Source organism: Schistocerca piceifrons, chromosome 4 (genome assembly GCF_021461385.2).
Source record: "Schistocerca piceifrons isolate TAMUIC-IGC-003096 chromosome 4, iqSchPice1.1, whole genome shotgun sequence".
Lineage (NCBI taxonomy): Eukaryota > Metazoa > Arthropoda > Insecta > Orthoptera > Acrididae > Schistocerca > Schistocerca piceifrons.
This window is the reverse complement of record NC_060141.1, coordinates 818,728,126-818,752,479: the sequence shown is the minus strand read 5'-3', so window position 1 is coordinate 818,752,479 and position 24,354 is coordinate 818,728,126. Positions and strand designations below refer to the sequence as shown.

Below are 24,354 nucleotides of genomic sequence, written 5' to 3'. Positions count from 1 at the left end.
ATTTTGCCACAGTGAAGCTTCTCCTCTTACAAAATACACAGTGACATCATATCATTGTAGACAATTAACTAATGAAAGGAGGATATTTAATTACAGATTATCTAGGGGAAGAAGGTCTGTAGAATGTTCTTTTGATATGTTAGTGTCAAAGTTCCAAATGTTCAATACTTCAACACAATGTAATATGAATAAAATTAATGTGATAGCTCATGATATTTGTGTGTTTCATAACTTTATATGAATTTCTGGTGACTTATATCCTGTCACCTGTGAAGCACAGTGTAGATCTCCCTGTTGAGAACTCACATCAGAATGCATGGAACCAAAAAGGATACACAAACCATTCTGTGGAGTTGAGAAATTGGCTCTTTAGTTTCTTTGTTAGCCAAGTGGAGCCTTATCTTAGCAGAACCAAGAGTATATGTAGCTACATACTTAGAGGATCTGGCATTACATTACACCTAGAAAATCATTAAAAAGAGTTGCAGACATTTTTCATAACAAACCACATCACATACTTTAGTTTTTTTCTGTATCTTCTTTCTCTTCTACAGATAAATTAAATGAATTTAAATTATTGCTTCACTGAATTTTCTTCCCACTGTGTTTCTTCAGTGTTCGTGGTACTGTGTGCAGCATTACTGCAATTTTAAATATGTCGATATGTCTCCTCAAGACCAAAAACTGAATATTGAACTTAGGATTGGCCCTGATTTTCCTGCATTCAGTAACAATAGCACAACCAAATAAGAAACTTTTGTAAACTGTTACTAACACAGGCTTGGTGCATGACAGTAGAGGAACATGCACATTCATCAGGCATACAACTTGGTATGCAGCATCAGTCTTGAAGATGCTGCTCTGCTAGATTCCGTTTCCTTCCTCTAAGGCTTCAAGCTTTTAGCATCGGATCACTTGTCTTGTCATTCCAGTGGGCACCCTGGCCTAGAGTAATACTTTTATCACAGTTGGCAGGTTGCAATGTCACTAACAACATAAATGAGGAAAAAAATCAAATTTTATTGATATTTCAGGCTTTTGGATTTCCATTTGAAAACTGGTACACCCCAGGTTTTGACATCTTATACCAAAGTTTATCTGTGTGGTAGAGCTGTCCCTGGCATGAAGTTATAAGAAATACTACATTGATCACAAGGTTGGCAGGATGGCTGCTGCAGAGGTGTAGCCTAATGTTTATAATGATCGAGTTCTTAACAAATTCTGACTATAAACATTTTTGTGTGTCTTGCATAAAATGTTTGAAGTGCTGTAACACAGTGTCTCTCATGAAAACGTGTACATGAACTGAACATGTTTAATTACTTCTAAATTTTGTCTAATGTTATAACCAGGAGGGATGCTGAGTATAAAAACCTACATAAACCATTTGAAACATCTTTCTTTGCAGGAAAATGTTGCACTCATGGAATAGTATATGCAAGGCTTATTACGCCGGATAAAACAGACCATGGACTACATGCATTTGTTGTTCCCATAAGGAATCCAGCAACTCTTAAGCCTTTTGCTGGTGTAATTGTTGGTGATATGGGAGAGAAGATTGGTCTGAATGGAATTGATAATGGTTTTGTGATATTCAATAAGTACAGGATACCCCGTGAGAACCTCCTAAATAAAACAGGAGATGTAACACCAGAAGGAAATTATGTTAGTCCATTTAAAGACCCAAATAAAAGACTAGGTTTGTATCACATGTTGTTATAAATTAAATGAATTTAATTCATAGGCATTACTTATGAAATCAGATTTTAAAAATTTGGTTGTTAAATTGAAATGCTGAAACTGGATCAGGTTGTTTTGATATAAGAATAATTTCACAATTTTAGGAGCCTCACTCGGAGCACTGTCTGGAGGCCGAGTGACTATTATATCAATAGGTGTGTGCTATCTTATGAAAGCAATTCCCACTGCCATTCGATATGCTGCAGTACGTTCAAATGATACACCAGTTACAGGAAGTTCATCTGCTTTGATAGAAAACCAGTATAAGGTAAGTTGTCACTTAGTATTACCATAGGAGTAACTGATGCCTGAGACTGTTAAATGTTTCGCTACCAAAGCAGTGTGAAAGAAATATTATGTCAGACATGTGATGCATGTTAAATGGCATGTAGCTGAGTTGCTGTCTCTATTCTATGCACAACATTCCTACGACCGATCCAGTCATCTTCTTCAGCTGAAAGCTGTGCCATTACGTGTTCTTGTTGCCAGGACTCCAACCAGACTGTGAACTATTTTTGGTCTCTATCTGCTATGATGAGTTCAGCTTCTGACACCCACTACACCCTTCGATGCTATTTTGTTTTACAGAGCCCATACTGATAGTCTATGAATCACACATTCACTCAGCTTTTACCACCTCTGGTAGATGTGATAACTGGTGAGATCTTAATAGAGTTGACAGACCCCAAGCCTTGTTTAAATTCAAACTTCCATCCTAGTATGTTAAGGTTTCTGACACTATCTTTCAGTACACTCCTTAAGTATGCTGTTCCAGAAATGCATTTGGAAAATCTCTAAAGTCATATTTACAGCATCACTGCTTTTATTCCATTGAAGAATATTTAAATTTATGAAATGTGTTATATAAATACTTGTGTGTAAAGTGTATTATTGTAAGCTTAAATATGTATGCCTTGAAATTACTTTCAGCCTGTATATTTATAACTTGACTTGTCCAATGTCTTATGCATAAGCTGCTATGTAGACAACAGGACCAATAAAATACAATCTACAATCTACAACTTTGAAAGAGGTTCAATTTAAACAAAGCATGTTGTCCGGCACTCAGTTTATTAATATCTCATTGGCCTCACATCCACCACAGCAGGGAAAAGCTGTGGAAGTCTGTCTTTCACAGAATATTGGTGCAGACTGTGAAAAACAAAAGAGCATTAAATGGCGTAGTGCATGTTTAATGCAGTAACTTTATTTAAACCTTGCATCAAGAATAAAATATATGGTATGTTTTACTTTTATAAAGCAGTCCTTGAAATAAATCGGTGCTTAAAACACCTTTGGTAAAGTGAGCTGTTCCAAATCCTCAAAGGGGAAGATGCAAGGTACAGGAAATGATAATTTTCATTACTTCTGAATAACTTCCTGAAACTTAGGCATTTCTTGGCTGAAATGTACACGAAACTTACTATTTATTTTTTCGTATTTCCTAATTTGTACAGAAACCAGATGGCAGTTATAAGAGTCGAGGGACATGAAAGGGAAGCAGTTGTTGGGAAGGGAGTAAGACAGGGTTGTAGCCTCTCCCCGATGTTATTCAATCTGTATATTGAGCAAGCAGTAAAGGAAACAAAAGAAAAATTCGGAGTAGGTATTAAAATCCATGGAGAAGAAATAAAAACTTTGAGGTTCGCCGATGACATTGTAATTCTGTCAGAGACAGCAAAGGACTTGGAAGAGCAGTTGAATGGAATAGATAGCATCTTGAAAGGAGGATATAAGATGAACATCAACAAAAGCAAAACAAGGATAATGGAATGTAGTCGAATTAAGTCGGGTGATGCTGAGGGAATTAGATTTGGAAATGAGACGCTTAAAGTAGTAAAGGAGTTTTGCTATGTGGGGAGCAAAATAACTGATGATGGTCGAAGTAGAGAGGATATAAAATGTAGACTGGCAATGGCAAGGAAAGCATTTCTGAAGAAGAGAAATTTGTTAATATCGAGTATAGATTTAAATGTCAGGAAGTCGTTTCTGAAAGTATTTGTATGGAGTGTGGCCTTGTATGGAAGTGAAACATGGACGATAAATAGTTCGGACAGGAAGAGAATAGAAGCTTTCGAAATGTGGTGCTATAGAAGAATGCTGAAGATTAGATGGGTAGATCACATAACTAATGAGGAGGTATTGAATAGGATTGGGGAGAAGAGAAGTTTGTGGCACAACTTGACCAGAAGAAGGGATCGGTTGGTAGGACATGTTCTGAGGCATCAAGGGATCACCAATTTAGTATTGGAGGGCAGTGTGGAGGGTAAAAATCGTAGAGGGAGACCAAGAGATGAATACACTAAGCAGATTCAGAAGGATGTAGGTTGCAGTAGGTACTGGGAGATGAAGAAGCTTGCACAGGATAGAGTAGCATGGAGAGCTGCATCAAACCAGCCTCAGGACTGAAGACCACAACAACAACAACAACAACATTTCCTAGTTGTCATTTTTCCCCCAACAAATGTGTTTAAATAGTATATGTAAGCAACAGATTTTACCGTGCTTTTCAATTTATATATCTCAATACTGCTTAAGTTGCCCATTTCCATTTTTAGTAGTATCACATTAAATGCTTGGCTTTTGTTGCAAGCAATTTAATATATAACTTGAAAAACTTGTCGAAAATCCTTAACTGCGGAGAATAAAAATTGATCTAAGCCAAGAGGACTTCTTGTAGTGATTGTACATCTCTGTTGTGTTACACAACTGAGAAATATTTGGTGGCTATTTTTACTTGCATACCAGTCAAATAAGACTAATCTTTTTTAGAACTACACTGGCAGAAAGTGAGAAAATGGAAGCGTTACCTTGCAAAGGCCAAATTGAATATATATGTAACCTTGTGGAGAAGTTTATCATGTAATAGTTATTAAACAATTAAACTGATGTCAGTGATCAATATGTTTGAGATGCAACACAAACGGGCACACATACACTTCATATGCATTGTGGTATGGAAGTAAACAGTATACAAATGTCACCTTGTGGGAATTTTTGCCATGCCGGAAACACGATTTGTGTCATTTAGTGAAGATTGCTGTCTGGAGTGTGATATGAAAGTACTTTATATCTTTTTCCAAATCATTTTGCAATTTGTTTTGATCCTTGGATGACTTTACTAGATGATAAACAGCAGCATCATCTGCAAACAACCTAATAAGGCTGCAGATATTGTCTCCTAAATAGTTTATATAGTTATGGAACAGTAGAGGGTCTATAACACTACCTTGTGGAATGCCAGAAACAATTACTGATGACTTTCTGTCAGTTACTATGAACTGTGATCTCTCTGACAGTAAAAACTTGAATTCAGTCATGTAACTCTGATGATATTCCATAAGCATGCAAGTTGATTACAAGCCACCTGTGAGGTATGGTGTCAGAAGCCTTCTGGGAAACTAGAAATACAGAATCAATTTGAAATCCCCTGTTGACAATACTCAACACTTCATGTGAGTAAGGAGCTAGTTGTGTTTCACGTGAACAATGTTCTCTAAATCCATGTTGACTGTGTGTCAATAGACAATTCTCTGCAAGGTAATTAATAATGTTCAAATGCAAAATATGTTCCAATTCCCTGCTGCATATTGACGTTAATGATATGGGCTTGTGGTTTAGTGGATTATTCCTACTTTCTTTCTTGAATATTAGTGTGACCTGTGCAGCTTTCCAGTCTTTGGGTGCAGATCTTTCGTCGCATGAGTGGTTGTATATGATTTTTAAGTATGGAGCTGTCTCACCAGCATGTTCTGAAAGGAACCTAATTGCTATACAATCTGGACTGAAAAACTTGCTTCTGTTATGATTTAAGTTGCTTCAGTACTCTGAGGATATCTACTTGTAAGTTACTCGTGTTGACAGCAGCTCGTGAACTGAATTCTGGAATATTTACTTCGTCGTCTTTGGAGAATGAATTTCAGAGGGTTGTATTCAGTAACTCTGCTTTAGCAGTAGTTCATCGATAAAAATTGGGTTATTTTGAAAATCAGCTGTATGCAAACACAATTAATTTATTTTTTATTTTTATATTTACCCAGACATGTTTCGACACCTGTGTGTCATCTTCTGTGGGTCATATTTTTATTACTGTAAAGTGCAATATCAAATTTATAATAATTTATCTATTGTAGGCCAAAGAATTAAAATATGTGCATTTTGCTTTGTATTGTTTAGACCCTCACCTTTAAATTACACCGCTAAATGAACTGCATTATTATACATCAGTTTTTGTACCATTTTTTGACATTTTTGGCAGCATGTCATCTGAAAACTAGCCGTGAAGAAAAATTATTGTGTACTTCTGAAGAACTGTTTCATTGGTGGAGGCTGCGTGCATTTCTGTACTTACATTTTTCATCCTGTTGCACATAACCCCTACCCACGAAACAGTTCATCACAAATACACAATAATTTTTCTTCATGGCTAGTTTGCAGATGACACGCTGTCAAAAAATGACTAAAAGGGGCACAAAAACCGATGTATAATAATGCAGTTCATTTAGCGATGTAATTTTAAGACGAGTGTCTAAACAAAACAAAGCGAAATGCACATATTGTAATTCTTAGGCCACAATAGCTAAATTATTATAAATTTGATATTGTACTTTACAGAAATAAAAATTTGACCCACAGAAGATGGCACATAGGTGTCGAAACATGTCTGGGTAAATATATAAATAAAAAATAAATTAATTATGTTTGCACAAGGCTGCTTTTCAAAACAACTAAATTTTTAAATTGCAAACACAGAAAAACATCAAGAGGAGCTTCAAACCTTAGTAAAATGAGGCCATAAATAGTATTTCCATAGCTATCCAGCAGAGATAGTGTAGTTTACATATGACCGGAATCTATTTGGATTTTCTGCCAGGTTTTGAGACAAAGTTTCATTTAGGAAACCATAATAAGCGTCTCATATTATATTCCATGCTAAGTCTTGAGTTTCTGTAAAAGATCACCAATTGTGGGAATTTTGCATTTGTTTAAGTTTGGCATGCTTTTTTCGTTGTTTCTGCAACAGTGTTCTGACCTGTTTTGTAAACCATGTGGGATCGGCTCCATCTTTTGTTAATTTATTTGATATAAATCTCCCAATTGCTGTCAATTCTATTTCTTTGAGTTTAAGCCACATCTGGTGTAACTTACATTGTTAAATTGGATGGAGCAGAGATTGTCTCCCAAGAAGGTGTCAAAGAAATTTTTATCGCTTTTTTAAGTAGATATATTTTTCATTTATTTTTTGTGTATTTGGGAGTTACGGTATTCAGTCTTGCGACAACCCTATGTTCATTAATCCCAGTATCCATTTTGTTGCTCGTTAATAGCTCAGGATCATTTGTTGCTAGCGGTCAAGTGTGTTTTGACTGCCATTTAGTATTTGAGTGGGCCTGTGCACTAATTGGTCGAAATAATTTTCAGAGAAACATTTAGCATAACCTTAGATGATGTTTTATGCATACCTCTAGATTTAAACATGTATTTTCACCAACGTATCAAGAGTAAATTGAAGTCACCAACAACTATAATTATTTAAGTCGGGTGATTGTTTGGAATTAGACTCATATCTTCTTTGAACCTTTCAGCAATTGTATCATCTGAGTTGGGAGGTCGGGAAAAGGATTCAGTTATTATTTTATTCTGGTTGCCATGAATGACCTGTAGCCATACTAACTCACAGGAACTGTCTACTTCAATTTCACTACAAGATAACTTGCTAAGAAGAACGGCAAATGTACACTGTGAAAAATCAAATCTCTGTTAGCAGATGAGCCAGACTTTCACTTAGCAAACACAAAAGTGGTTGGCGGATGCAGTGAAGTGGGAAAGCTATAATGCGTGCAGTACATCAGTGAAAGGTGTCTGTGTGATGCTGCCTGGACAGCAGCCATGGTAGAACTGATACTGTGGCAACAGTCATAGATCAGACCTGACTGAGCAGAAGGCTTTTTGCTGACAATTACAGAAAACAGGAAGCTGTTTAGTGCTCCCTAGTACACTGAAACACATCTATAAAAATACAGTGAATCCCCACTTTTACACTTTTCAAGGGACTTCAAAAAGCTGGTGTAAAATGTGGGAAATAATGTTTTAAGCTGTAAAAGTTACGTATAGGATACCCCCTTGCATTTTTGCACTTTCTGTATGATATATCTACATGACAGACATCAAAAGGCTTGTCAGGGACTTATTTACTATCTAATAAAGGTTTATTATCTAATAAAAACCGCTGATGAGACTGGAACTGATAACTGTCTGGAAGTAGGAACGTTCGACTCAGTTTCATACATCATAATCGATGGTTTTGAAATTCTGCAGCTGTCATTCTTTATTTAAATAATGAAACACTGCACTGCTTATGCATTTTTTTCATGCTTAGCAGGAAGCGTTTCAAGAATTTTTTCTCATTGTGAAGTGGAAATGTATACATAAGCATTTTGTGTGGTGCTTGAATATTTTTTATTGTGTGTCTCTTGCACTGTAGTCGTCTTTTTGAGGTTATCAGGTACTGTGTCTCCTCAGTTATGTGGAAAACCACACACATGCAAACTATCAATTGTTTGTTTGTGTAACATCACAAAAAATACATAAGTAAGTAGTGCACTTGACAACGAGAATAAATTCTTGAAACACATTCTGCTCAGCATGAAAAATATACGTAACTGGCGCTATGTTTAAACCCAAAACATTTGAGCAACGCAAAGTGGCTGACGGTGTCAACCAGCGCTACAAGTGGTCAAATGCCAAAACATGCTAATGGTTCAACAAAGGTGTCACAATGTTTAGAACTATCACAAAACTGCATTTGTGCATTAGAGACAGTTTGGAAATGCTTGTGATTGGTAATGATATCTTTATTTGAACAAACCTAGTTACTCCCACCAGCCATCGTGCCAATTAGAGCTTGGCAGTGGCGAGAGATATGGCACAAATTGTTTCAACTGTTACATGTTTACTGGTTCAAATCCACTGAGTAGAATGCCCTGGTGTCAAGAAACCTCGTAATTTTTGTAAACACTACTGGACTGCCAACATGATGCCAGCATCATTTTTTTCTCAATGAACATTTTTTTGTTAATGTATTTTTTGTTAATGCATAAATCACGGGAAAATTATAGATATGTTGATGCAAGATCAGGTGCAAATTAATGTTGTGGACATAGCAAATTTGATGGGAACAATAAAAAATGTCGTAAACATGGGGAAAATGTTAATTCGGGGAATGTAAAAGCAGGGTTGTACTGTAATCAATTTCTGATTATGTAACGTAACTGGATAGAGAAAACGTCTTCTCACCAAGTGGCAGCAGGAGAAACCATATGCGAAGGTTAAAGAAATGTGTAAGCTTTCGGAGTCAGTGTCTCCTCCTTGTGGCCGAAGGGTTTAAGAGGAAGGAAGAGTGCTGAAGGAAAGGACTGGTGAAGTTAAGGAAATCGTAAGAGTTAAGGAAATATCGTCCTAAACCCTGGGTCAGGAGACATGTACCGGACAAGTTGAGAAGAAAAGACTGACTGACTGGGAACTGCCTTCGACAAGCCTTGTAACTGTTGATGTCTGCTCCCTTTATATCAACATCCCCCTGTGCATGGTATGTCTGCTGCTGAGCATTACTGACCTGATTCAAAACCCACAATGTTCCTCATGCTCAGCATAATTAACTTTATGCTTACAAAGAAGTACTTTACCTTTGAGGGTGAGACATACAAACATCAGAGGTATGGCCAAGGGAACCGGGATGGCTCCTTCCTATGCCAGCTGTTTCATGGACCACTTAGAGGGGGCTTTTCTGGGATCTATTAGCCTTCATTCCTTGGTTCAGATTTACGCACATTGATGACATCTTTGCTATATGGATTCATGTTGAGGGTGACCTGTTCAATTTTTGGAGTCACTAATACATTTTACCAGTTAAATTTCACTGGTCTTATTCAGAATCTCTTTGTACTTTCCTTGATGCTGATCTCATCCTCACCAAGGATCAGCTACTCATTTCTGTTTACATTAAACCTGTCAACAAACAACAGTACTTACGTTTCGACAGTTGTCATTCTTTTCATGCCAACGTTGCCTCCCATACAGCCTTGGCATTCGAGGCAAACATATTTGTTCAGATGCAGACTCTTTACAGCAATACAACACAATTCTCACCCCACCCTTCATTGTACATATGTACCCCACCAGCCTAATTGGAAAGCAGATTTTGTGGGGCATCACATCCAATCCTGGTACTGCTGTTCCCTTCAAAATACATTTTAGGAGTACACCTCTTGTCATTCAGTATTATCCCAGTCTTCAGCGTATTAATCAAGCTACTTTGACAAGGCTATGACTTCCTGAAATTGTACCCTGAAATGAGGTCCGTTCTGTCTTACATTAGACCCACCAACCTAGAATAGCTTTCTCGCTGCCCCCGACCTCCTCAATAATTTGGCCAGTCCCTGTGCCCCCTTCTGCATCCATATTTCCCTCTGGATCGCCCTTACTTCTATGATGGTACCCGCAGCAAGACTTGTCTTCTGCAACCTTCTACCACCAACTGTACCCCTGCAGGTACGGGGGTTAGAATAGGCCCGAGGTATTCCTGCCTGTCGTAAGAGGCAACTAAAAGGTGTCTCACACCTTTCGGCCTTTGTGTGATGTTCCCCTGTCAGGTTTGACCTCCATTTTTCTAAATTTTCCCGAAGAACGAGCCAATTGGGAAAGGGCACCTTACATGGTGCATCATGTCCATTGTGTATTGAGATCTTTAGCCCACTTTCTCATTGTCACATTGCAGTCCTGCTCATTCTCCATCTCTTGGGCGAGGACACCTTCCTGGGTGTGTTTTCCACCACGCACTGTGCTGTGTTGCTTTCTGTGCCAACAGTGACCATGGACTTCTTAGTACCTCATATCCAGCACAGTAGCCAGTCTGTTGTGGTGGGGCCGCCATGTACCCTGTTGGTTGTAGCGCCCTGACAACACAGGAATCGCTCTGCTGATGCCTGTGCCGTTAACTCCCCATGTATGCCATGGAGTAGATGCCCATCTCCCTGGGGCATCGGGACTCCTGGAAATGGTCATCCTCCCAGGTGGCCCTAGCTGATTCTGGGTGGCACCCGTGGGGAGGGCCCCTGGTTGGAGTGGGTGGCATCAGGGCAGATGACATGCCATGAAGCATAGTATGTCATCTCTTGCTGGTGGTCTGCCACCAGCAGCCTCTAAGCGGGCAAAGTCTAACTTCAATGTTAAGAAATATGATCACAAATCGTTCCCCTCCCCGGCCACACCATGGGAGGAACGTCAGGCTAAGGATGGCAGTGAAGCTTATTCGCCGTGGTACCTCATATGTATGATAGTTGATGTGGAATCTTTCATGTCCATGAAGCCTCAGTTTTTTGTGAAGCGTTTGGAGGACAAGTTTGGAGAGGTGTAGGGCTTGTCCAAATTACGTACTGGGTCAGTCTTGATAAAAACAGCATCCTCTGCCCAGTCACAGGCACTACCCGCTTGTGACAAGTTGGGGGATGTTTCTGTTACCATCACGCCCCATAAGGGCTTAAATATGGTCCGGGTATTATATTCCACCGGGACCTTCTTTTGGAGTGTGACGACGAGCTGTGCACCAATTTAGAACAGTGAGCTGTTCATTTCGTCCGGCACGACCATCAGGGTCCAAGGGTAATCAGGTTGCCACCGATGCCTTCATCTGGGCCTTTGAGGGTGACACATTGCCCGAGAAGGTCAAGGTGATGGTCTACCGCTGTGACGTCAAGCCATATATCCCTCCCCGATGTGGTGCTTTAAGTGCTGGAAGTTCGGCCATATGTCTTCCTGCTGAACTTCCAGCATCACATGTTGAGATCGTGGATGTCCATCACATCCCAATACTCCATGTGCCCTGCCTCCCATCTGTGTCAACTGCAGAGAACATCATTCACCTTGCTCGCCAGACTGCAGGATTTTACAGAAAGAGAGGAAAATCATGGAATATAAGACCCTGGACTGACTGACATACACTGAGGCTAAGAGGAAATTTGAGCACCTACATCCTGTCTCTATGACCTCTTACGCAGCCAGAGACAGAAGACTATACCTGCCCCCTTGATGGTTGGAGGCACTTCACTCCCTGTTGATCCTGCTGCACCACCTACTTCTGAAGCAACACCTCCCCAATCATTGGGGGTATCAGTCCCCACTTCTGAGCCAGAGGAGCATAAGTCTTCTTTGGCTCCTCTCACTAGGAAGGGGTCCCTTGGGTCACTCCCTTCCCAGGTTTCTGCTAGTGGGAAAGACGACACCTGTATGTGGCTGAAGAGCCCAAAAGCAGCTGGTCATAGGCTTCATGCTCATCCTCAGTCCCAGAGACTGAATCAGTGAAGTCCTCCGAGCCAGGGAAACCCAAGGAGCAATGAGAAAAATCCAAAAAGAAGGTCTCTGAGACCAAGGGAATTGCGGTCCGCGGATGAGGTGGAGATTTTGGCGTCCGCTGAGGACCTAGATTTTGCTGGACCCTCAGACACAATGTATATAGACTGCTCAGGCAAAAACTTGGTGGCAGCAGGTGATCCTGAGGTGTAAACTGCCTCATTGAATGTTACATGCCTTCCCAGTCTCACGACGTCATCCTGCAGTGGAATTACTGCAGTTTTCTCCACCGCCTGGCTGAGCTGCGGCAGCTGTTAAGCTTTACACCTGCTTTCTGCATTGCCCTCCAGGAAACCTGCTTCCCAGCAATGCAGACCCCTGCCCTCTGCAGCTATGAGGGATACCACAGGAACCGTAGCGACTCTTTCGAGTGTCAGGTGGAGTTTGCATTTATGTCCTAAACTCAGTCAGTAGTGAAACTGTGCCGCTTCAAACCCCTCTTGAAGCTGTGGCTGTCAGAATAAAGACGACACAGGAGATAACGGTCTGCAGTGCATATCTTCCTCCAGATGGTGCAGTATCTGCCAATGTATTAACTGCACTGATTGATCAACTCCCTGAACCTTTCCTACTTTTGGGGATTTTAACACCCTTGTGGGGTGGCACCGTCCTTATTGGCCGAGGCAGAGATGTTGGAACTTTACTGTCTCAGTTCAACTTCTGCTTCTTTAATCCTGGGGCCGCCACACATTTCAGTGTGGCTCATGGAAGTTACTTGGCCATCGATTTATAAATTTGCAGCCTAGGACTTCTCCCATCTATCCACTGGAGAGCACATGATGACCTGTGTGGTAGAGCCCATTTTCCCATCTTCCTGTCACTGTCCCAGCGTCAGGCTCACGGGCATCTGCCCAGATAAGCTTTAAACAAGGCAGACTGGGAAACTTTCACCTCTGCTGTTACCATTGAATCTTCCCCACATGGTAACATTGATGTTATGGTTGAGCAGGTGAATACAACAATCGTTTCTGTAGCAGAAAACACGATCACTCACTCTTTAGGATGCCCCTGGCAAAAGACTGTCGCTCGGTAGTCACCGGAAGTCGCTGAAGCAATTAACGAGTGCCGGTGAGTTCCACAGTGGCATAAGCAGCACCGTTACCTGGAGCACCTCATAGCCTTTAAACGGCTCCATGCCTGTGTTCACCAACTCATCAAATGACGGAAGTAGGAGTTTTGGGAGAGATATGTCTCAACCATTGGGTGTCATACGTCACCTTCCCAAGTCTGGGCAAATATCAAATGTGTTTTTGGGTACCTGGTGTTAACAAAAATGGTGTGTTGTCTACCAGCGCAAACGCCATTGCTGAGCACTTTGCCGAGCACTATGCTCGAGCCTCTGCGAAAGGCTGGGAGGTAATTCTACGACACACTCTCCAACAGCAGCTGGAAGGGAAGGTCCTTTCATTCACTACACGCCACAGTGAATCCTATAAGGCCCCAGTTACGGAGTGGGAGCTGCTCCGTGCCTTTGCACATTGCCCCACCACAGTTCCTGGGCCAGATCGGATCCACTGTCAGATGATTAGACATCTTTCATCTGACTACAAGTGACATCTCCTCATCATCTGCAACTAGATCTGGTGCGATGACGTCTTTCCATTGCAATGGCGACAGAGCACCATCATTCCGGTGCTCAAACCTGGTAAAAACCCACTTGATGTGGATAGCTATCAGCCCATCAGCCTCACCAACATTCTTTGTAAACTGCTGGAATGTATGGCGTGTCAGCAGTTGGGCTGGACCCTGGAGTCACGTGGCCTACTGGCTCCATGTCAGAGCAGTTTCCACCAGGCTCACTCTACCAATGATAATCTTGTGTCCCTCGAGTCTGCCATCGAAACAGCCTTTTCCAGACGCCAACATCTGGTTGCCATCTTTTTTGATTTACGAAAAACGTATGACACCAGCTGGCGACATCATATCCTTGCCACATTATACGAGTGGGGTCTCCGAGGCCTGCTTCCGATTTTTATCCAAAATTTCCTGTCGTTTCGTACTTTCTGTGTCCAAGTTGGTGCCTTCCATAGTTCCCCCCATATCCAGGAGAATGGGCTCTGTATTGAGTGTGTCTCTATTTTTAGTGGCCATTACTGGTCTAGCAGCAGCTGTCAGGCTGTCTGTCTCACCTTCTTTGTATGTGGACGACTTCTGCATTTTGTACTGGTGGTGCTGAGCAGCGCCTACAGGGAGCCATCCACAAGGTGCAGTCGTGGACTCTAGCCCACGGTTTCCAGTTTACGGCTGCAAAGTCATGTGTTATGCACTTCTGTCGGCATATTACCATTCATCCAGAACCAGAACTTTACCTTAATGATGATCCACTCACTGTAGTGGAGACATATCAATTCTTAGGGCTGGTTTTCGATGCCCAATTGACTTGGCTTCCTCACCTTCGTCAGCTTAAGTGGAAGTGCTGGCAGCACCTCAATGTCTTCTGCTACCTGAGCAACACCAACTGGGGTGCAGATCGCTCTACGCTGCTGCAGCTCTACAGAGCCCTTGTTCAATCCTGTCTTGACTATAGGAGTCTGGTTTATGGTTTGGCAGTGCCCTCAGCATTGTGTTTACTCAAGCTAGTGCACCACTGTGGCATTCGCCTAGCAACAGGAGCTTTTAGGATGAATCCGGTGACCAGCGTCCTTGTGGAGGCTGGAGTCCCTCCATTGCAGGTTAGGTGTGCACAACTGCTGGCCAGTTACATTGCACACCTTCGTAGTTCTCATGTGTGTCCGAATCACCTTTTCCTTTTCCCACTCATGGCGGTTCATCTCCTGCATCGGCGACCCAGGTCAGGGCTTCTGATTGTGGTTTATGTCCGATCCCTTCTTTCCAAACTGGGTTCTTGCCTTTACCACCTATAGTTGAGGTCCATGCATGTACACCTCCGTGGTGTACCCCTAGGCCGTGGCTTTGCATGGACCTTTCACATGGCCCTAAGGACTCACTTAACCCCGTAGCTCTCCGCTGCTACTTCCTCTCGATTCTTGACATGTACCAAGGCCACAAAGTGGTTTACACTGATAACTCGATGGCTGATGCTCACGTCAGCTTCACGTATGTCCATGGAGGACATACTGAACAGCATTCCTTGCCCGATGGCTGCAGTGTTTTCACTGCCAAGCTGTGGTGGCTATATCTCGTGCTCTTGGGCGCATCCATTCATGCCCTGGGGAGTCGTTTCTTGTGTGTACTGAATCCTTAAGCAGCCTACAAGCTATCGACCTGTGCTACCCTCACCATCCTTTGGTAGTGACCATCCAGGAATCCATCTATGCCTTGGAACAGTCCAGTTGTTCAGTGGTGTTTGTCTGGACCCCAGGTCACGTCGGAATCCCGGCAACGAACTTGCTGACAGGCTGGCCAAACAGGCTACACGGAAAACACTTGTGGAGATTGGCTTCTCTGCAACTGACCTGCATTCAGTACTATGCTGCAAAGTTTTGCGGCTTTTGGAGATGAAATGGCATAAGCTCAGCACGCACAACAAGCTGCGTGCCAGTAAGGAGACTACGAATGTGTGGCAGTCCTCCATGTGGGCCTCTCTCAGGGATTCTGTGGTTCTCTATCGGCTCTGCATTGGCCACACTTGGGTGACACACGGCTACCCCATGCACTGTGATGACCCACCTCAGTGTCAGTGCTGTGGCCCATATTTTGGTGAGCTGTCCTTCTGTGGCTGCCCTGCAGCGGACTCTTCAGTTACTGGCCACATTGCCATTAATTTTAGCTGACAACGTCTCATTGGCTAATTTAGTTTTACATTTTATACGTGATGGTGGGTTTCATCATTCTATATAAGTTTTAGTGCATGTCCTTCATCCCTTTGTGTTCTCCACTCTAATGATTTTAAGGTGGATGTTTTAATGTGTCGCAGAGTGGGTGGCTTTTCATTTTTATCCTCGTGGTCGGCCAGCCACGGTCATCTGCTCTCTTGTTTTTACCCCTTCTACCTTTTTCTTGCTTCTCTCAGTGGTTTTCTTTTCCTGCTTTGACCATAGTAGTGTTGGCTGTCCTTCTGTTGTTCTTGTGGTTCTCTTCCTTTCTCATGTTATTGTGCTGTATGTCTCCTTTCTGTTCTTCTTTCCCGTGTGTAATTATTTTACTGGGAACAAGAGACCAATGACCTCACAGTTTGGTCTCTCCCCCCCCCCCTCCCTCCCCCCTTTTAAACCAACTAACCACCACCTGTACCAACCCTGTAACTGGGGAAACATATGCTGTCAAAGGGAGAGCCATCTGAGGGGAGATAAGGAAAGGATAAATATTTTATTTCAAATTCTATAATAATGCATCACATCACCAATAACTTGAATCTCTCTGCAATTAAGAGCTCCTTTAAGCCATACGGACACAGACTCTGTCTCATTTATTTTATGATGATTCCGTGTCCTGAAAACCAATGACATTTTAGGCATATAGTAAGATGTACCAATGTCTCTGTTATAGACCTCACATATCTGAAATGTCCAATATGCAATAACCTCTCAACTGTTAAAAGTCTCAAGGCCAGCTTCAGTGTCTACTTTAATACCATGTAATACAGCCACTGTAACCCAACCATTTCCATGTCGATTAGCGTCTGCATTCGTAAGCATGAAATTCAATATGCATCCGCTAAAGACTGAAGGGCCATGCAAAATCACTTGGGCACTTACTCCATTCTTTGTGCTAATAGCAATATTATAAATTGCAATATTATAAATAGCTTTATATACTGTAAGGCGCAAATGCCTTCTCCTATGATAATGCATCATCACTAGTCTGTGTCAATGCTGCTGCAAGTGTGGCTGCTTGATGACTGAAGCTGTCTTAAGAGAAATGTCACTTATATAGCACTTCCTTATCTAACCACAGCGCTGCTTACGCAACCTACCAGAAGTGACTTTTAGCCCAGCAGAGCTCAAGTAATAACTAGCAGCCCTGCCTGCCAGGCTCCTTCTTTAACGCTCTTCTTAAGTATCGCAGATAAGCAAACTACACCATTCTAGGGCACATCTATATCAAAGTATGTTGCAGTGGTAGTGAGACTCACAGAGATGCCGAGAGGTACATTAGTATAAGAGGAGAAGGTGTTCGCACCTTACAGTATATAAAACAATTTATAATATTGCTATTAGTATGAAGAATGGAGTAGGTGCCCAAGTGATTTTGCATGGTCCTTCAGTCTTTAGCAGATGTGTATTGAATTTCATGCTTACAAACACAGACGCTAATCGACATGGTAATTGTGACTGTGGTACTAAAGTAGACACTGTAGTTGGCCTTGAGACATTTAACAGTTGAGATATTATTGTGTATCAGACATTTCAGATTTGTGAGACCTATAACAGAGACATTGGTACATCTTACTATAAGTCTACAATGCCACTGGTTCTGTGGACGAGGAATCATCATAAAATAAGTGTGTTAGAGTCTGTGTCCGTACAGCTTAAAGGAGCTGTGAAATGACACGTATCGTGTACCAGATGTTATGTAAACACTGTTTGACGGTTTACATTGGTATGACTATAGTGAACATAGACAGAGGGTGTATACTGGCAATGTGCAATATCCTGTTGCAGATCATACTCTACAACACTACACGCATGATCTTGATGCCTGTTTCACCACATGTGCCGTCTGGATTCTTCCCTTGTTCCGTGCAGTCTTCAGCAATGATTCTTTCCTTCTCATTCCGTCCCTTAAGACTCCCACGACCTGAGGTTCTGGGCAACTTTTCCAAACCCTCCCATTTCCAGTCCTTTTCCTTCATTCATCTTCCTTCCCCTTCAGCCCTTCTGGCAGAAGGAGGAAACACTGGCTCCTTTATAAGTGTTTATATTTTATCCTGCCACTGCTTAGTAAGTTGATTTTTTTATCTATTCTACTATAGTGGAAGCATGACCAGTGATTTTTCGAAACAGGTATACTGTTTCCTGCATCTGCACTGATAGCACACATTCAGCTACCACTGTAATTAGTTGATGAGTCAGGTTGTATTTCCCAGAAGGCTGATGTACATAAATAATACCATTTAGAAACCTTGAAATAGGCAACTAACCTTTAATTGCAGGTTCATTCCCTTTGTTCCTTCCTTCTTTCCTTCGGGTGTTCTCAAAAAAGTTTTGAGAATGTTGCTCTTAACAGTTTGTTGAATCACTTTTCTGACAGAAACCTTTTAAAGTTGCTCAGTCTGCCTTCTGTGAAGAATGGTCTACAAAGAAAGCAATATATGGCCTTACAAACTCAGTTCTGTAGTAGGGCTAAACAAGAACGCTTAAACATGTTACTGAATTTTTCTTTCACTTCTTGGTAGAAAATTTCACAATTAAGGATGATAACCAAACACATTGTGTTTTCTTCCACTAAAATTTATTACCTATTGGCTTAATGTTTTGTCATGACCCAAAAGGGACATTTACAATCATTTATATAGAAGAAATGTGATGGAATAATAAATTGTTCCTACAATATTTGCTTTCTGTTAACAGCAATGGCAGCTGATTACATATTTGGCTGCAACATATGCACTGAAGATCTTCTCTGACTTTTTTTCGAATCTGATGGCTGATTTCCAAATAAAGACATTCCTTGGATCAAATAAGGAGGAACTGGTAAGAAAAAGTTTGTTGTGCTTGTTGGTGCATGTGGACATAAGCTGGGATATTGGTAAAAATGATAAGAATAGCATAGAATACAGTATCATCTTTATTGGTACATAACATGTCATATGCAATCATTTGAGTAAAACACTGGCGACTCATCAATAATAGCAGTTGTACAACTATATTGGTAGTGTGTGCTCACACATAAATGGACTAGAATGTAAAAATCTAAATAGGTGCTACATGACTTTCTATTTTTCAAAATCTTCCACACTGTAATCTTATTTGTTTTTAAGTATTTTCAGTGTTCACATCTGTAGTTTATGTAGTGACGTAACAAGACTGTTACGCCACACGGTAGTAGCCAAAAGAAAGGCACGCTAGACTAATGCTGTGGCCGATAGTGCACGAACGGCAATAAGCATACGGGCGTGAAGTCTGGAACATAAAAACTTATGAATGAATAAGAAGAAAAGTATGTAGATGCTTTTTACTTAACTTTTATTGATTCCTTGGAATACATCTCTCTTGAATACTCGAAGCTATAGGCACTGATACGAATGGCTCCTTGCTAGTTCGTAGCCATTAACTTAGATGGCTATTCTGTCTCTCGGCTAATGAGAGAGAAAGGCTTCGTACAACTGGGCGATAGCTAGGTTCGCGTACAACTGGGCGGTAGCTTGGTTCTCGTACAACTGGGGGCGAGTCCACTCTCGTATCACGAGACCTGCCTTGGTGGTGGCGCTAGGTCTGCGATCACAGTGGCGACACGCGGGTCCGACATGTACTACATGGACCGCGGCCGATTTAAACTACCACCTAGCAAGTGTGGTGTCTGGCGGTGACACCACAGTTTATATATGCATGTAGGTATTATAAAAAGAACACATACATCTATTAAAAGAGAGTGGGATTACAATGTAAAAATGTTTGATAGCTGCTACATATCTTTCCATTGTATAAAATTTCCACACTGTAATAACATTTTATTTGTCAGTATTTTTCATTTTTAGCTTCTGTGGCTTTTAGCATGTAGTCCGTGTCCTTGGACCATATTTTACTGCTAATCTCTATAGTCATGATATATGGGACATTTTCAAACAAGCTATTTATGACAAGACAACATGTAGTCTGAAATATGCCTCATTTCATAAACATGTGTAAAAGAATTTACCTTGAAAATCTGTGGCTTTTTAGCTCAAAGAGAAGTATTTTATGTACAAACAGAAAAGAACCTGTTATTAAGTCAAGGCTCTTGAATAATGATTTGCTTGATTGGGTGTTGTTTGTACCCGCCATAGCTCAGAATATTTCTTTTTTCTGTAGTCTTTACACTTTGAGGAGGTTTGCTTTTACCACACACTGAAAAATTAGGTTGCATCTAACAATTGATAAAAAAAACATAAGCATGCTACAGTCTTCTTAACAGCTAAGTGAATTAAAATTATTTAGAAAGTATCTCATTGCATAAGCAGAACTGTTTAATCACTTCACTACACAATCGACATTATCAGTACATTTATAATAACCCCAAGAAATTTAACAATGTCGGCATTGAGCAGCTCTTTTCCCTAATAATTTAATTATGACAGGCCAGGCCAAACAATGCTCCATGAGCACGAGCACTCTGATCGTGCTGTTGCATAGAATTCCGAGCACAGAAGTGAATTGGACTGACAGATGAAAGGGAAGAGGAAAACGAAGGCTGCAGCTGAGTGCCACGTGAGGAAAGCATTCACCTTGTCAGATGCCAAGCAGTTCATGAACAATAAATATTACTTACATTAAATTTGATTTATGTTCTGCCTTAGGAATACTATGACATCTACACACTTGTCTAAAAAATGAAAAGTGAAGAAGTCACATTGTTCAATGCTGAATGGGAATTGCCTTACTTTTCATATCGTTTAGAGGCCATGCAAAGTGCTTAATATACCATCAGACTGTAATGGACTGGAAAAACATTTACTGGATTGTTATTACAACACTAGCCTGAAAGACGATATGACACACTTGTCTTTTCACAAATGTCGGTGAATGCTGGCTGAAATGAATGCAACCATTCGGGCAGAAAACTGAATTAACAGTAAGTAGAGTGGCAACAAAATCTTTTGTGGTTAAAAGTGCATAGTACCTGAATTCATTAAATCTCTTAATGCAGAGGGAGAATCATTTGGTAACAGGTGGCAGGTAAAATTGATGCCGTCAAACGAAAAGTGATCCTATGGAAAAATCAGCTTCAGTTTCATGACTTGGAACATTTTCTGTAATTCAAGACAGTCATTTGTGAATGAGGCACGTCTGTCTGTTTTTTAGTGATGGGGACATTTTGTCATGATTTCAGAAAGAGATTCCAAGACATTGCATGACTGAAGACAGATTTCGATTTATTTCTCAGATCGTTCTCGCTTTTGGCTGCTAATATACCTTATTACTTCCAACTTGAGCTGATAGATGTACTGTGTAGCACCCAGCTCAACAACCTGTTTGTCCAGTCCAGATTTTTCCAAGACATTTTATAAAATGTCACCTGTAGAACAATATCATTGACTGTACAGACAAGATGCTAAAGTTATTTCAATGTTTGGTTCAACACGTATGCGAACTTTTTTTTCTGTTATGAAACTGGCAGTTTCACACCAGTGTTCAGGTGCCACAGATTTGAAATTGCATAACTCCATGTGATTGACTGTATCACAAACCATTGTTCTAGATATATTACATATGATACAATGAAATGCATATAAATTTATAGACATCACAACTTAAATTCCTGTATGTAAAGGTTTTTGTAGTTCCGCTTACCATATCAGCACTATGTAATGTACTTCTACTGTGTTGCAAACACATCTTCCTAAGTTTCCTGCATGTGCAGCCTCACTCACACAACTGCACAGAATAGCATAGTGGCGGGGGAAGACTGACCAGACTCAGATGCACTCGTGGAGTGCAAGCACACTCCTGGTGTGTTGTCTGTAGCTTGTGTAGTGACACAATGCAAAACTGTGTTTTATGTTAGTTATCTGGTGCAAATTGTGTGTGGCCGAAAGAACATTGTACTTTGTGTGGTTATCCTGATTTAGCTTTTCCATAGTTTTCCTAAATCATTTCAGGCACAAGCTGAGAAGATTACTTCAGCAAGGCCACAGTCCAACACCTGTACTGCCACCATAGAAACATATATCCAGTGTGTGTGTGTGTGTGTGTGTGTGTGTGTGTAAATTTGATGAGCTTTTTTTTTTCATTGTATTACGATGACAAATCCTGTGTCATTGTAAGATGATCCTAGGATGAATCAATAAGTAAATAGTTTAAACAGTGGAAAATCCATAATGGAATAACAATACAAATTAGAATAGGCTGCCACTCACAATGAAGAGAAGTCACTGAATGCCAGAAAGGACCATTTAAATACAGACTGTTGGACAAATATCAGCTGTCAAAGTCCGCCATCAGATGAGAGACAAAGTGTGTGAGTGCTCTGTCTCTCTCTCTCTCTCTCTCTCTCTCTCTCTCTCTCTCTCTCACTCTCTCTCTCACACACACACACACACACACACACACACACACACACACACACACACACACACTCATGGCCATTGTCATTCCCAGGTAGTTGTTTGTTCTTGAAATGGACAGTTTGTGCTTTTGTAAGGTTCAGTTTTGTTTTAGTGTTTATTCAGGGTTCAAGATCTTTTAGAGTTAGTTACTGAATCCCTACCCCCTCCCCCTGCAAATTGTTGCCATTGAGTCATCTGTGTACAGAATTGTTCCTGTATTTATCTGCAATGTCATGTCATTTATGTAACACAGGAACAGTAGTGAACCTTGGGCCTAGTATTGAACCTGGTTGTTGTTCATCTGCTTGTATCTCCTTCCATCTAAACCAAACTCTCTCACCGGTTTGTTGTGTAACTACCCTTTGTTTCCTAGTTTTGAAATAGAATGAGAAATATTTTCCTTAGAAATCATAAGCAGACACGTTACGAAGCGGCAGCTTGTGGTTTATCATTTCAAATGCCTTAGTGAGGTCACAGCATGTTATCAAGACATTTGCTTGTTTTAGTGGTTGGTTCGTTATTAGTATGCACAATATTTTGCCCCTTGTAAATCCGCATTGATTATTCAGAATAATGTTATGAGTTTCTTTAGATTTTTCTAATTGATTACATGCTGTTCTTTCAAATATTTTAGAAAAATTGATAATATTTATACTGGGCAGAAATCTGATCCAGTCTGCCTCTTTTATGAATAGGTTAAACTTGTGCATATTTCACCCTGTCAGGGAAGCAACCCTCATTAGATAACTGATTTACTCTGTAGCAAAGTTGGGGCAGAATATTATGACATCCAGCCTTAATTATTTTTGTTGGAATTTCAGATTTTTCGAATTTTGTAATGCTAGCCATTTTATAACAAGGTACATGAGTAAATTTAAATTCTCCAGATGTATATTGCAGTCTGTTGGGGTCTATATAAAGAGGAGAGAATTCATCAATTTTATTTGCAGCTTTAAAGTACCTGTCAAATTAACCACAGGTCTGGGTGGCATTAGTAACACTTTTCCCATCAATTTTTAACGTAGGATTAAAATGAGTAGTTTCCTCAGCACCTAGTTGAGTCTTGACAGTCTGCTTTACAGCCTTCGATTTGTTTGTGGCATTTGGGACAGATTTACTTGCTTAACTATTCTGTCAAACAGTCTTTTGTATTTGTTTACTTACATGAGAAACTCTGCATCACAGTGTTGTTTTGCCTAAGATACTGAGGCCTTTCGTTGTCCACAAGTTTGCTGCATCAATTTCTATCTACTTAGAGAATAATTTCTTCATACAGAAGCTAATTTGCTAGCAGAGGGAATTGTGGGGAGCAAAAAATTTTGAGGAAAGACCAAAGCTGCAATAGGTAGGTTTAAATGACTGTGTAAGTGCAGTAGTTATGCACATATGAGCACACTTGCAAGAGACAGACCAGTGTGGAGAGCTGCCCTGAACCATGCAGGCTTTCCAATAGAATACGTTCGCTCAGACTCAGAGTTTCAATATTAAAGTTTTGGCTGGTTTTGTTGTCTAGGTGCTGGGATACATAGTTGCTGCATTACAAGCCAAATACTGCTGAGTCTACAGTATACGATAAGAATAGACACATGAATCAAATGGTCGAAGGTTTCTATCACTCGGCAATTGTGAATTATGAAAGTAACATATAAATTTATAAATGAAAAATTGCAGTTAAATAAAATCTGCAGGTACTATCTTAATTACTTTAAATGATGAGTACAATAGTAGAAGTACTTTTGAGAATGCAGTATATTTCTGGAAAACACTTATTGGAGTCCAGCAATTAAATAAAATGTAAGTTGAATAACAGGGAAACAATAGATTCCTACTGCACGTAATTAGTTATGAATAACAGCAAAGCTCACGAGATATTTACTTCTAAGTACACACTACATCTTCACTGTAGAAGCCACGGAAATCTCACAAGTGTACAAGTCAACACTACGAAATATTTCTATCTGCCGCGACCACACGTAAACCACTCAACACTCTCAAAGTCCCTCTCGTGACTGTGTGTCCGTCGCGTCCAGCACTTCCCGCTAGAGCACTCCCTCCATGTC

At 40.6% G+C, this 24,354-nt stretch overlaps 1 protein-coding gene across 3 annotated transcripts in view; it reads left to right on the top strand.

The window, feature by feature from the left end:
• LOC124795026 (peroxisomal acyl-coenzyme A oxidase 3-like) overlaps positions 1-24,354 on the top strand; it is a 139,944-nt gene that overhangs the window by 42,144 nt on the left and 73,446 nt on the right. For all 3 annotated transcript variants that reach the window (XM_047258797.1, XM_047258798.1, XM_047258796.1), the window contains exons 6-8: positions 1,409-1,699; positions 1,845-2,008; positions 18,621-18,743. In XM_047258797.1, coding sequence (XP_047114753.1) covers positions 1,409-1,699; positions 1,845-2,008; positions 18,621-18,743 — 578 coding nt within the window. The remainder of the gene's footprint in view (positions 1-1,408; positions 1,700-1,844; positions 2,009-18,620; positions 18,744-24,354) is intronic.